The 13,869-nt window shown below is 50.0% G+C and overlaps 4 protein-coding genes across 4 annotated transcripts; 2 read left to right on the forward strand and 2 right to left on the reverse strand.

The window, feature by feature from the left end:
* Window positions 1-159: 159 nt before the first annotated feature.
* On the reverse strand, window positions 160-2,023 carry EDB82DRAFT_561921 (myosin-like coiled-coil protein-domain-containing protein; the record flags this gene model as incomplete). Its single annotated transcript, XM_065609763.1, has 5 exons — window positions 160-1,029; window positions 1,081-1,324; window positions 1,377-1,525; window positions 1,578-1,849; window positions 1,903-2,023. 5 exons carry the CDS (start codon window positions 2,021-2,023, stop codon window positions 547-549), a joined length of 1,269 nt encoding a protein of 422 aa, XP_065463399.1. The 3' UTR covers window positions 160-546.
* An 845-nt stretch (window positions 2,024-2,868) lies between these two features.
* Window positions 2,869-6,266, forward strand: EDB82DRAFT_321493 (mitochondrial presequence protease). The gene is made up of 2 exons (XM_025738350.2): window positions 2,869-3,314; window positions 3,369-6,266. The coding sequence occupies exons 1-2, from the start codon at window positions 3,028-3,030 to the stop codon at window positions 6,094-6,096; spliced, it is 3,015 nt and encodes a 1,004-aa protein (XP_025593120.1). The 5' UTR covers window positions 2,869-3,027; the 3' UTR covers window positions 6,097-6,266.
* A 2,284-nt stretch (window positions 6,267-8,550) lies between these two features.
* EDB82DRAFT_480492 (pyridoxal-dependent decarboxylase) lies at window positions 8,551-9,958 on the forward strand (the record flags this gene model as incomplete). Its single annotated transcript, XM_025738351.1, has 2 exons — window positions 8,551-8,830; window positions 8,892-9,958. The coding sequence occupies 2 exons, from the start codon at window positions 8,551-8,553 to the stop codon at window positions 9,956-9,958; spliced, it is 1,347 nt and encodes a 448-aa protein (XP_025593121.1).
* Window positions 9,959-10,493: 535 nt separating this feature from the next.
* On the reverse strand, window positions 10,494-13,775 carry EDB82DRAFT_480493 (RING-11 protein; the record flags this gene model as incomplete). The annotated part of the gene is made up of 3 exons (XM_025738352.1): window positions 10,494-10,722; window positions 10,771-13,669; window positions 13,718-13,775. The coding sequence occupies 3 exons, from the start codon at window positions 13,773-13,775 to the stop codon at window positions 10,494-10,496; spliced, it is 3,186 nt and encodes a 1,061-aa protein (XP_025593122.1).
* Between the last annotated feature and the right edge of the window lie 94 nt (window positions 13,776-13,869).

Consider the following 13,869-nt stretch of genomic DNA (forward strand, 5'->3'; position numbering starts at 1 on the left):
AGTGGGATGCGTAGATCTGGCCTAACGCACGTCGGGGGGGATATTCCCCGATATCCCGATTCCACTGTAGGTAGCAATTACAACGGATACAGCACAATTGATGCGTTTTGGTAGCACCGTATTCTAAAGAATGACGCTGATAACTACCATCATTTAATTGACCTAATTGTCGTGTCTCATGAGTTTATTATGGTACAATCGCTGGCTTCACACATGTCTCACTGTGCGCATGGCTTCAAGTAGAGCGAGGACGTCCAAGTTGAATAATGCCAAGCTACGTACGACAGTACTTCTTTTACATGCAATAGCAAAACGAAACAAAAGCATCTCTAGCAAGTAACCCAACCGAATAGTCAACTAGTCACCATTCGCTTGTCCCTCGAAATAGTCAACCATCGCTACGATAAGTTGATCGAGCTCCACACGTGACATGCCTCTGATGTACTCGTTCATAAAGGCTAGATCCTCAGCCATTGTGTCGGGGTCAATCACTGGCTGTCCGTCCCTAGTTCTTGCTGCAGCTTGGGTTTCTTCCTGAGTGGCATCCTAGTGCCCGTTTGTCGCGGCCGAGGTAACTGGCTGAGGAGGACGCTCAGGACCGTATGCTACTGGCGTCGCTTGATCGTTGCCTTGTGTTTCCTCCTCTGTATCGTCGTCGAACTCGCTAAGTTCTTCTTCTTCGCCCTCTTCATCAGAGTAGTCGCTTTCGTCGCCCTCGTTTCCTCCGTGACTATCCGAGTAACCGCTCTCGACAGTGTTGATCATGCCGGGTGGCACCTTACGACCCTGTTGCTGCATCTGCTGGATGATGCTCCTGAGCTTCTCGGTCTTCTTCTCGGCGGTTTCTGTCTTCTTCTTCCAGTCCTGCCGTTCTTCGGCCATACGGATGATGTTGGCAGCTGTCGCTTCTTTTTGGCGCTTCAAAGCCTCGTTCTCTTTCTCTAATCGCTTTCCTTTCTTGGACATGTCCTCCATCTCCTTGCGAAACGATAAAAATAAGTCATTGCTGTTGTTCAAGGTATCCTCTACCTGCTGTGCGCTTAGTCAACAGGCCGAACTATCCTGCTCGTGCCCACTCACCTGTTTGAACTTATCGACGTACACATTGAGTTGATTTCTAAGCTCAGTTTCGGTCTTGGTAAAAGCTTGGACTTGCCCTTGAAGGTGTCGAGCTTTGGTCGATTCTGCTTCGGCATTTTTCTTTTCTCTCTCATATCGCGCCATGTGGTACTGGACCTCGAGTTCTTTGGTGCGCATTAGCGAGTGGAAATGCAGCTCTCGGAGCTCATATTGCTCGATAAAGGATTTGAAGCGGACTCGGAAACTGCAGAACGAAGGTTAGTGGACAAGCTTCCGAACAGCACACAAAACCTTACAGTTCGTCGACTTCCATGTCTACAACTTGTTTCTTTGGCGTATCCTTTTCTTCTTGGTAGCCTTCCAGTTTCGATAATAGAGTGGCGTACTTCTCGTCCCAGTGTGTGTTGTTACGCTTCTGAGTTGTCTGAAGTTCTTTGTTCTCGTTCTGAAATCCATCAGGTTAGCCACTGTGCTTTGCGGAGCACCTACCAACAAACCTTCATCTTGTTGTTGTCACGCTGCAATTCCCTACAAAGCTTTTCCAACTTCTCCTTCAAACCCACAGTCTTACTAAGTTCCGTTCGGCTTGCATCTCTCTCCTTCTGTAGGTTGTCCCCACGTCGCTTGTTCTTCTGATTCTCACGCTCCAGTCGTCGCATATCGGCCAGGAGTTCGCTGGATCTCTTGGTAAGGTGATCGATCTTTTGCATGTTGTCCATCTTAGAAACCTGCTGAAGAAGATCTCGATTCGCCCTCTTTACTTCACGTTCTGTAGCGCCCACGTATCAGCATATGTGCGGTTCTTGTTCGCTGGCGTGCCACCGTTGTGGACAACGAGGTCAGACGCACCAATTTCTAACTCTTGGTCCTTCTCTCCCGCCGCATCCTGCTCCAACTGCGATATACGCGCATGGAGCAGGCGCGAAGCCTCGTCATTAGGCATATTTTTCTTTGCTTTGGTTTTCTTGATTGTTGCGGGTGGATGAGCGTGACCGTTGTGCCCGTTAGTTAAATGAGCATCCAACTGGCCCGTAGTCATCGCCGACCGAGCAAAGTTGGAGGCCAAGGTAACGGACGACAATCGTTCAGGCGGGGGTCACGAGGTGAGGAAGAGCCGGGGGCATCGAAGCGGGATGATTGTCGATGTTCGCAGGTGGAAGCACTTATCACCGTATCGGGGGTCGAAATGCTGATAATGGAAAAAGGATAAGGCAAAGCAATGTTTGGTATCGGCTGTGGTACGAACGGATGATGTTAGTTGGGCTCACGCAAGAATTGACCACCATGCAATACACTTGCAGCGCAGAGAGGCACGTTGAGTGGTTGGAGGAGGCAATATCTTCGTACCTCGATATTCTTTTTGTGGGATAATAGCAATATGTATCAATGCTGAGCAACAACGACGGTGCGACCTGTAGTAGATCTTTAAGGCGCACAGCGTAGAAGCCAGGACTTGTTGGTCATTGAAGATACTGGACAGTCGCTAGGATGTGACAGGATGGAGGGCTCATGGAGGCTTGGAGCATGGATAGGTTTTCCATGGACCATTGTGGTGCCTGCTAGAGACTGCTAAGTGACTAGTAGATATACGTACTGTTAGCCGCTGAATCTGCTAGTGTCCCAACTGGCAGTATCAAACCTTTGTCTTGCACTATCGCACAGTGGTCTTCCACTGACTGGTGCCACTGGAGCACCCACAATTACGGCATGGAGACTTGGCATCTGACGTGGGCTGGGCCGGGCCTTCCAGGTAGCGCTTGGTTACAAAGCAGACCCTTCCACTTTTTCGGATCATTACGTGCAGCAAAATCTCCGTTGCTTCTTTAACGACATTACTTATCTCGTTTGAAATAAGTTTTGGGTCCACACGATTTGTACAGTATTTATTCCGAGCTTATTGTATTATTATCATTTGTCTTGATTTCATTTTAGTTCTTTTACGCCATAATGCTTCGCAACGCCGCTGCTGGCGCTCGCAAGGCCGTGACGGAGCTGTCACAATTCCCAAAACCTGGCGAGAAGCTCCATGGTTTTACCCTTGTTCGATCAAAGCATGTCCCGGAGCTCGAATTGACGGCTCTACACCTTCAACACGACAAAACCGGCGCCGATTATCTCCATATCGCTCGCGACGACAGCAACAATGTCTTCTCAATCGGCTTTAAGACGAATCCTCCTGATGATACCGGTATTCCTCATATCCTCGAGCACACGACGCTGTGTGGTAGCGAAAAGTACGAGTCGCCTGTTCGCACAAGCATGTAAGGACCCAAGACTAATAGTCATAGATATCCTATTCGAGACCCCTTCTTCAAGATGCTCCCGCGAACGCTATCGAACTTCATGAATGCCTTTACAGCCTCGGACCACACCTTCTACCCCTTCGCAACAACCAACGCACAGGATTTCAAGAACCTCATGTCCGTGTATCTGGACTCAACGTTGCATCCGTTGCTCAAGAAGTCCGACTTTACGCAGGAGGGTTGGCGAATTGGCCCGGAGAACCCCCTAGCCGAGGATGAGGCGAGCAAGAAGCTGGTATTCAAGGGTGTTGTGTACAACGAGATGAAGGGCCAAATGTCGGATGCTGGCTATCTATACTATATTCGGTTCCACGACCACATCTTCCCTGATATCAACAACTCTGGTGGCGACCCCCAGAAGATCACCGACCTCACATACGAGCAGCTGCAAAAGTTCCACGCCGAACACTACCACCCCAGCAACGCCAAGGTCTTTACCTATGGTGACATGCCCCTGATCGATCACCTGAAACAAGTTGACGCGCAGCTCGAAGCCTTTGAGAAGATCCAAGGCGACAAGAAGATTCATGAGCCAGTCGCGCTCAACGGCCCTAAGGAAGTGACCCTCTACGGTCCCCTCGACCCTCTTGTTGATCAAGATCGTCAGTACAAGACGTCCGTCTCATGGATCATGGGCGACACTACCGATGTTCTCGAATCATTCTCTCTGGCTCTTCTCTCCACTCTTTTGATGGATGGTTACGGTTCCCCTCTATACCGTGGTCTTATTGAGGCTGGTATGGGAGCCGATTGGAGTCCCAACGCCGGTTATGACAGCTCTGCTAAGAAGGGAATCTTCTCCATTGGTTTGACTGGTGTCCAGGAGGGCGACGTGCCCAAGCTTAAGGAGAAGGTCCAGCAGATTCTGCGAGATGCGCGCAACAAGGGTTTCGACAAGACAAAAATTGACGGCTCACTGCACCAATTGGAGCTGTCACTCAAGCATAAGACTGCCAACTTTGGCTTCTCTATGCTGAACCGCCTTAAACCAAAGTGGTTCAACGGGGTTGATCCTTTCGACTCATTGGCATGGAATGATACCATCAATGGCTTCCAAGCCAAGATGGCCGAGGGCAACTACCTGGAGGGTCTTATTGATAAGTACCTTCTCAACGACAACACCCTGACTTTCACTATGGCCCCCTCAACAACATATGGCGAAGACCTAGTGAAGGAAGAGCAGGAGAGACTTTCAACCAGGATCCAGGCGGCGATCAAGGAGGCCGGAAGCGAGGAGAAGGCACGAAAGCACTTTGAGAAGCAAGAACAAGAATTGTTGGTCGAGCAGAACAAGACGAACACCGAAGATCTTGGCTGCTTGCCAACTGTCTATGTGAAGGATATTCCCCGAAGCAAAGAGGCCGTCGTTGTTCGAGACGAGAACGCCAGCGGAACCAAGATTCAATGGCACGAGGCACCCACTAACGGCTTGACATACTTCCGTGCCATCAACACGCTGGAGAACTTGCCAGATGAGCTTCGTGAGTTGGTTCCTCTGTTCACTGACAGCATCATGCGCCTCGGTACCAAGGACATGAACATGGAACAGCTTGAGGATTTGATCAAGCTCAAGACCGGTGGCGTTTCGGTTGGGTACCACTGCACACCATCTCCCACGGATTTCCATGCTGCTAGTGAGGGCATCATCTTCACTGGCATGGCACTGGACCATAACGTTCCTGTTATGTTTGACATTATCCAGAAACTTGTTTTGGGGACCAACTTTGACAGCCCTGAAGCTGCACTCAGGATTCGCCAGCTTCTTCAGGCTTCTGCGGACGGTGTTGTCAACGATATTGCATCAACTGGACACAGGTTTGCCATGGGAAGCGCAGAGTCTGGCCTTACCCGATCTGCGTGGTTGCGGCAGCAAGTGTCTGGTCTCTCACAAGTGCAGCTGGTGACATCTCTCGCTAGCCGCCCTGAGACAGACAAGCTTGAGGATGTCATCTCCAAGTTAAAGCAAATTCAGAACCTTGCACTTGCCGGTGGAAACCTCCGTACCGCAATCACTTGTGGCTCGGAGAGCGTTGCAGCAAACGGGGCTTCGCTACAGAACTTTATTGGTAACCTTTCTCACGACCCCTTGAACCTGAAGAATCCTTCACCGCGACAGCTTCCCAAGGACAGCAAGACCTTCTACCCTCTACCCTACCAAGTCTACTATGGTGGGTTGTCAGTACCGACCACTTCATACACATCAGCAGAGGGTGCGCCTCTTCAAATTCTGTCACAGCTTCTTACACACAAACACCTTCACCATGAGATCCGTGAGAAGGGTGGCGCATACGGTGGTGGTGCTTACTCTCGAGCCTTGGACGGTCTCTTTGGCTTCTACTCCTACCGGGATCCCAACCCCCAGAACACGCTCAGCATCATGCGAAATGCTGGCCAATGGGCTGTTGATAAGAAGTGGACGGATCGGGATTTGGAGGAGGCCAAGATTTCTGTGTTCCAAGGAGTCGATGCGCCCAAGTCTGTGAACCAGGAGGGCATGGGTCGTTTCCTCTCAGGCATCACCGAAGAAATGAAGCAGAAGAAGCGCGAGCAGCTTCTGGATGTTACCAAGGATCAGGTTCGCGAGGCCGCGCAGCATTACCTTGTCGACGGACTGGCCAAGGGCGAAGGCCGAGTGGCTTTCCTTGGCGAGAAGCAGTCATGGGTTGACGGCGAATGGCAGGTTCGCGAGATGGACATCAAGGGCGCCGAGTAAAGGATTTACGATTAAAGAGCTTATGACGGCACTAGAGATGGAAGCGGAAGCATGCCAAAACGATGGACGAAGCAGCTCCAGCTATATGACAACATGTACGACGAAGTGTAGACTACACAGATGAACAAAGCATAAATGACTCCCCTCACGTTGCTTTGCAGCGAAAACTTGTTTTGAATACGGGGCTCTCAACCTCTAGTTACGCGTTCAGATACGATACATCTTTTTGCCTATTCGATGGCTTGAAGATCACAGAGCAACGCAAGAACATACACAAACCTCTCCCCTTTCCTTTTTATTTATCTCGACTGTTGGAAGCTACTGTTTTGCACTGGCTACCTATGCTGTAAGAACCCTCGAGGCTGCGGAGCGAAAGCACCAAGCACGATGCGTTTTATGGTTGGCGTAGACTGGGCAGAGATGTGGACGAAGAGATTTGAGGTGATGGGATGGATAGAAGAGAAGGTAGCTCGTTCTATCAGAGCCGGAGTCCTTGAGCGATGGATTTACTGGACTAAAGAGCAGAGTACATGTATTAAACATTAACGTGAGTATAAACCTATGGTATTATTAGAATGCCAAGATCTAATAAGTATCCGTGTATAGGTATTGTAAAATAAACAAGCACATATCTTTGTTAAAGCATTTGTCTCCTGTGTTGGAATCTATTACGGATGTTGTCGTGTACCCAACAGTTGCCAGATATACGGATACTGTTTTTTGGTGTTCTTACGACGGGGTACAAGCCGATTCGTTGAGTAGTTTACGAAGAAGCAAGCCTATGGTATTCATAGAGAGGCATTAATATTAATGGGCCTTTTGATGGAGAAGATGACGATGTGAAAGTTAAGCTTTGACTGGGCCTGTCCATGGTTTTTGTTCAGGGGGTAGTCTGGGAGGTAGCTAATGGTGCCTGACCGCGTAAGGCTGGGGTTTGTTCCCGCCCAGGTTTCTTGGGTGAGTCGTGCGGTGACTGTTTTTGTTTCTGAGGGAATTATCGGGAACTCGGTTCTGCTAAGCTGTCTTGGAAGTTGGCATTTTGAAAAGTGACATGACGCCTCCATTGTATGCAATCGTCGGTGACTCTGTCGGTCAGCAACTTGTTGGTGGATATACTATAAATGTATGAAGATTCAGAAAGGAAACAGAGGCCTCGTGTATATGAATTGCATCGCATGTACTTTTATACATAATTCTACACCGTTTCCTTACCTTTCATATTCCTAAGATACTGGGAAAAAGTGTGAGAAAGTAGCGCCATAGAATGTCAAAAGACGGCCTACGGACATTGTCCCGTTTCCTCATGGGGTTTGAGTTGGGTTTAGCGCGGGGTTTTAGAGGACCTGGACCAGGGATAGCTTTTAAGAATCGAGATGGGATCATCACCGCCAATTTATCTGCAGAACTGGATTGGGTGGTGTTTACGAGGTCATGCCACATGTCAATTTGGACTCGTAAGTAAGAATCTTGAACATTGCTGCTGCCTGTAATTACCAGTGTTGACAAGTATCTATACTCTTACTAGACATGCTTCTGTTGATAGTCAGGCACGTCTATTACTCCGTCCCCTGTAAATATGTACTGCCCCTCTTAAACGTCACAGTGGAGGGTAAAAATTTCTCTCACCTCCAACGACATCCGACCGAACGACCTAGACTTCCTTGACTTGACTTGCATTGCCTCTTACTATAACCAGGGACCTCCACCTTTTCCCACCAACCACTGGAAATAGAATCAGCACAGACTTGCTTCCAAGTGCAAGGAAGCGAAGAAAAAAACAACCTCCATCTTTTCTGTGTTTGGACAAGACTAGATAAAAAGGGCTCCGTCTCCCCCCCATACTTTTTTTCCTTCTCCCCCCTTCCCCGAGTACCTACTCTGTGTCAACGACAAATCCTATACTTTCTACAACCGCTAAAACTGTACCAACCCGTTGGTATCAACAAAAGAACCGTCTTCGTTTGAGCAAGTCTCCCCAGCTGCTCAACACCTTTACCAAAACTCGACCCGCCTTTGGTCTTTAAAAGGCACCATCTTCACTACGGCTCCTCCGGCCGTGAGTTTCGTCAGTGACAAAGATTTCAGCCTCTGCAAGCCCTCACACATTATCAACGCGATCCCTCCTCCCGCTGCTATTGCTGCTCGACGATAAGCTTCTCGATCTCTCTGTCTTGTATCATCCAAGACCCGACTATCCTCCCCCGTCGTTCTTCGACACCCATCAGCTGCCGCATAGGAGGTACTTAGAGGTTCTTCCTCTCGCCGAGGAAGAGTCGAGGAGGCCTCGCCAAATCACCGAGGGATCAGTTCATTACCGTTCCCGACCACCTTAACATCATCCGAATCATCGGTTGATTCTTTTTCTATACTACCACACTCACAACAACTCAATCAGTCTCCGGACTCAATCCCTCGTCAAAAACTCCCAAAACAAACCCCGCAACTGTTTGGGATATGGTTATGGCAACGGCTGTCCTCGACACTTACAACCACAATGTTAATCACCCTCATATCGCATTAAAGAGACCCATTTTCCGGGAATCTATTGAGCAATATGACGTGATTACCCCAAAGCAACTCATCGGCCAGGCTCTCCACCAGCGCGTGGAGGCCATTGACCATGAGATGTGTGAGCCTGGCGACGAAGATACATTCTTCGTTGCCGACCTCGGCGAGGTCTACCGCCAGCATCTCCGCTGGAAGAAGAATCTCCCTCGAGTCCGGCCCTTCTATGGTAAGCATCTATCTTTCTTGTGCGACATGTCTTGTTCCACAGCCACTAACACATGCACCAGCTGTCAAGTGCAACCCCGATCCTCAGATCATCAAGCTTCTATCTGAGCTCGGCACCGGCTTCGATTGCGCCTCCAAGACCGAGATTGAGCAGGTTCTGGCTTCAGGCCTCAGCCCCGACCGCATCATCTACGCCCAACCCTGCAAGACTAACTCGTACGTCCGATACGTCAAGTCTGTGGGCGTCAAGCAGATGACTTTCGACAATGCCGACGAGCTCTACAAGATCGCCAAGCTCTACCCAGGAGCCGAGCTCTTCCTCCGCATCATGACCGACGACAGCGAGTCCCTGTGCCGCTTCAGCATGAAGTTTGGTGCTGCCATGGACACCACCGAGGGTCTCCTCGCCCTGGCCAAGGACCTTGGTCTCAACGTTGTTGGCGTCAGCTTCCACGTTGGCTCTGGTGCCTCCGACCCTCTCGCCTTCTACAAGGCCGTTCGCGACGCCCACGCCGTTTTCCAACAGGCACGCGACTTTGGGTTCGCCATGCACACCCTTGACGTTGGTGGTGGCTTCTGTGGCGAAACCTTTGAAGCCATGGCCAACGTCCTCCGTGGCGCTCTCGATGAATTCTTCCCGCCTCACAGCGGCGTCGAGATCATCGCCGAGCCTGGTCGCTACTATGTTGCTACGGCCTTCACCATCGCCTGCAACATCATCGCTCGCCGCACCGTTGAGGACCCTACTCTCGATGGAAAGGGTTACATGCTCTACGTCAACGACGGTGTCTATGGAAACTTCTCCAACATCATGTTTGACCACCAGCAGCCTACTGCCAAGATCCTCCGTGCTTCTGGCAAGACCCTCTTCGAGACTGCCGTCGCCGCACCCACTCCTGTGGGCGAGGGCTTCGAGTACTCCATCTGGGGTCCTACCTGCGACGGTATCGACCGCATCACTGATAGCACTCGTTTCGACCCCATTCTTGATGTTGGTGATTGGCTTTACTTTGAGGATATGGGCGCATACACCAAGTGCTCTGCCACTCAGTTCAACGGCTTCTCCAACGCTCACGATGTCATTTACGTCTGCAGCGAGCCCGGTGCCAAGGCCCTTCTCGGACTGTGATGTCCGCAGGGTCAGAAATATCGTTAGACCTTACTGTCTAGCCAAACACGTTTCTTTCGTTTTCTCTTTGGAGAATCTTTTTGTCCATATGGTTTGGGTTACATCATGCCTGTTCACGTGAGAGCACTTAGAAATAAGAAAAGAAAAGAACTAGATAGACTTTTTCGACAGATTTTCAATCCTAACATAATGTCCTTCTTGGAAATTGTCGTAATGCTAATTCGTTCTGACCTTCACGCGTGTATGCACTTGTGATCTGGATGTGCTTTGAACAAAATCACGAGAAGAATGCTTCTTGACTCAGATATTTATTTGTCCACTAACTAGCAGGTACACACATCGCTAAGAATACCAAAATGAACTAATGCCGTACTGTTACACAACCCATAGTGCTGGCGCCTGACTCCTTACTCCGTATCACATAGTGTAGATATATGCTTCTACCCATGGAATGTATGGGTAAACAGGGATTAGTCGTCGAGGGCAAAATAATACTTCGCATTTCGAATGCAACTTTCAAAATGATCCGGTTCGTTTAAGAACCACGGAAAAGGAACTGCATATCCGCTGGGGTAAGCGATTCCATAGCCTTGTCGTCGGCGTTGACAGTAGAATGGATCATGTTTGTCTTCTTCTCTTGGATCAGCACCATTCGACTCTCAACCGAATCTTCAATGCAAAGACGGGTAATCGTGCAGGGTCGAGTCTGACCGATACGATGACACCTATCGGCAGACTGCCATTCTGCAGCAGGGTTCCACCACCTATATATTGGTTAGTCAAGATCACGGGAGAGAAATCGAAGAACTCACGGATCAACAATGAAGACTCGAGAGGCTTCGGTTAGGTTCAGCGCCACACCGCCGGCCTTGAGTGAGACGAGGAAGCACTCAACGTCCACATTGTTCATGAAATGTTCAATGGAAGCCTGTCGCTGAGCAGGAGTCATGCTACCGTCGAGCATCACTGTAGTGATACCAGCTCGACGCAGACGCCATTCAATGAGCTGCAACATAGTGGTAAACTGAGAGAAGATGATTGATTTGTGCGAGGCATTGTCAGAACGAAGCTTGTGTAGCTCGTGAACAAGAAGTTCGATCTTGGATGAAGAAGTCCAATTCTCCATCTTGATTCGGTTGATGATCGAGTTCTTCTTGACAAGATTCTCATCCTGTTCAATTTCCGGCTGTTCCAGATCAATCGACAGGGGAATATGGCATCGAGGGCAGTCAGGTTCATCGGTCGAGCGGACGTAGCTACCGACACAGGCCCGGCAAAAGTCGTGTTTGCACCTACTGCGCACCGTGTCTTCGGCCGGCTCGTCGCAAATGCAGCAGACGAGGATGTTCTGTCCTCCTTCGGCATTCTTCTTTAAGAGCAAGTCGGGATGATCGGCAACTTGTCGCATCTGCATGATGAGACCAAAGATGTTGGCATAGTTGTTGAGCAGAACACCCTGTGCAACATAGGTATCGAACTTGCGCTGACCATTAGTCATGATGCTGTTGGCAAAATCATTTTCAACTTCGCCGAAAAACTGACGATCGACATAAATTTCCTTGACAGGCAGCTCCATAGAATTGGTATGGTCTTTCTTCAGTCGACGCAGCATGATGCGATCCGTCATCAGCCGTAAACGTCCGAAAGCCGTTTTGCCAGGTCCACGGTTGCCGTACTTCTGAATGGGGTTCAAAAGCTCTTGGTTGAAAACCGAAACATGCTGCATGCCTGCATGCTTACAGCCAGAGCAGCGGCTATGTTCGTCCATAGACCATTCAAGCGTCGAGCAAGGACACTGCTTGCACAGATAAGACGCAAAGGGGGCGATGTTCAGGAAGCGAATCAGAGAGAAGAACTCGCCAATTCGGTTCTGAAGAGGCGTGCCAGTCAAGCACCATCGGAAGCTGGTCTTGAGAGCAAAACATGCTTTGGCAGTCATGGTGGTTCGCGTTTTGATGCAGTGTGCCTCATCCAAAATGATTCGGTGAAAGTTGAGGGCATGGATGACACTCTTCTCCTTGTAGATCCCATCCTTGCGCTTGAAGCCCTTCTCTTGCTTGCGGTAGATCGACTCGAGACTGTTGTACGACATCATGATCACGTCGAATTTTTTGAGTTGACTGACCGTTATTCCTTTGGTCTTTTGGTTCGTACCATGGTACACAAAAGTCTTCAAGGTACCGTCCGTGTATGACTTGATCTCCGATTGCCATTGCATCAAAGCAACGGGGGGCACAAGCACCAGCGAAGGGCGCTTTGCAGGGTAATCCGACATTATCAGAGATACAGCCTGAATAGTCTTGCCCAAACCCATTTCGTCACCGAGCAATCCACCTTTCCACTCTCCCTTTTCCATCTCCATCATCCAAGCTAAACCTTCAAGTTGAAACGGCTTGAGTTGGCGTGAGATGGTTTGAGGCTGGGCTGCTTTTCCGGCCTTGAGGACAGGCGTGTTCTCCAAGTCTTGCCACATTGTTTTGATCTCAGGATGATTCTTTTCTAAACGTTCTCGTTCCTTGACAAGGCGCCCCCTTCGACCCGGGATGGAGCTGAAACCTCGTCGACTCCGAGAGATAGCAGCAACATTGGCTCTGGTACCATCTCCATCAGTATCACTAGTACCGGTGTCAATGGCAGATGTGATGTTATCAGAGTCAGAATCTTCGACCCCCTCATACAATTCCACAGCACCGGGTTCGTCACCTGGGGGACTTTGATCCAGCGCAGTTGTCATATGAGAGGGCGGTACTGTAGTGGCAATACCACTTCCGCGAGATTCTGGGCTCGCACGGGTGCGTGCAGGGAGTTTTCCCTTTGACTTTCGAGATCTGAGCGGCTCGTCGTCACTAGAGGCATACTCATCTCCGTCCTCATCACTTCCATCGTTCTCGGAAAATTCCTCGTCCCCAAATGAGCTCAGTGACGAGAGGTCGTCTGAGTCTAGCACTGCTGCGGCAGCGATTTCAGCATCAATGTCGATGTCTTGATCGTCGGAGTCGGGGACAACTCTCTGCTTCTTTGGTGGGCGGCCTCTTTTGGCGGTCGTGTCAGTCAACGCCCGTTCTCGCTTCCCTGAAGTTTGGGCAGGAATAGTAGCAGACAAAGATGGCCCGCCAGTGCGGCGGAAGGGAAGAGTTGGCGAAGGAATAGTTGGTAGCTCATTGTACTCTTCTTTCTGGAGTCGACGGGCCACCTGTGCGTCCCGGGAATCGTCAAGATCGACGTCGTCTTCATCGGAATCTGCGATCATTCTTGATTTGCCCTTACCCCTTGCCTTCATCGAATAGGCACTGTTGCGCAGCTCCCTTTCACGATCGGCAGCAAGTGAAGTAGCAGGACCAGGAATCACAACCTCAATTTTGACGTTGCCTCCTGCCGCTGGGGTGGGCACTTTGCTCGAAGCTGGAGTTGAATAATCGCTCTCTGAGTTGCCATCCTTGGGGGTGGGCACTGAAGATACAGACTCGCTTTCAGCTACAGGAATCTTACTTGGACGTCCGCGTCGTCTAGCAGGGACAACATCAGGAGTGGGTGACTGTATAGCAGGGGATGCATCAACAGCAGCGACACTCTTTCTGGGACGACCTCTTGGTCGTGACCCTGAAGCCGCCTGGACTTCTGGGGCAGGAGTTGATGCAGATGAGGCAGTTTGACTTCTTGTTGTAGCTGAACGGGTCATTCGGCCAGAAGCGATAGATGGCTCTCGAGAGGCTACTTCTTATTAGTGGTGTTAAATTATTCGATCAACGAGACGCTCACCATCTGTCGTCGAAGAGGTTTTGGGAGTACCCTGAGTCGAAGGGCGACCGCGAGCCATGATGTCAGCCCGTGCAAGGGTTCAAAAGAGATAGCTCCACGATGATGAAGACGTAACAAAGAAATGTTTTTAGATTTAATTCTTTCGGTCGAGT

This window comes from Fusarium venenatum (assembly GCF_020744135.1).
Source record: "Fusarium venenatum strain MPI-CAGE-CH-0201 chromosome Unknown EDB82scaffold_4, whole genome shotgun sequence".
NCBI lineage: Eukaryota > Fungi > Ascomycota > Sordariomycetes > Hypocreales > Nectriaceae > Fusarium > Fusarium venenatum.

Excerpts from the sequence above, each read along its gene's own strand:
- EDB82DRAFT_321493 (XM_025738350.2), top strand. The coding sequence starts at position 3,028 with ATGCTTCGCAACGCCGCTGCTGGCGCTCGCAAGGCCGTGACGGAGCTG. Across the intron at positions 3,315-3,368 it reads ACGCTGTGTGGTAGCGAAAA|ATATCCTATTCGAGACCCCT; the intron begins GTACGAGTCGCC and ends TAATAGTCATAG.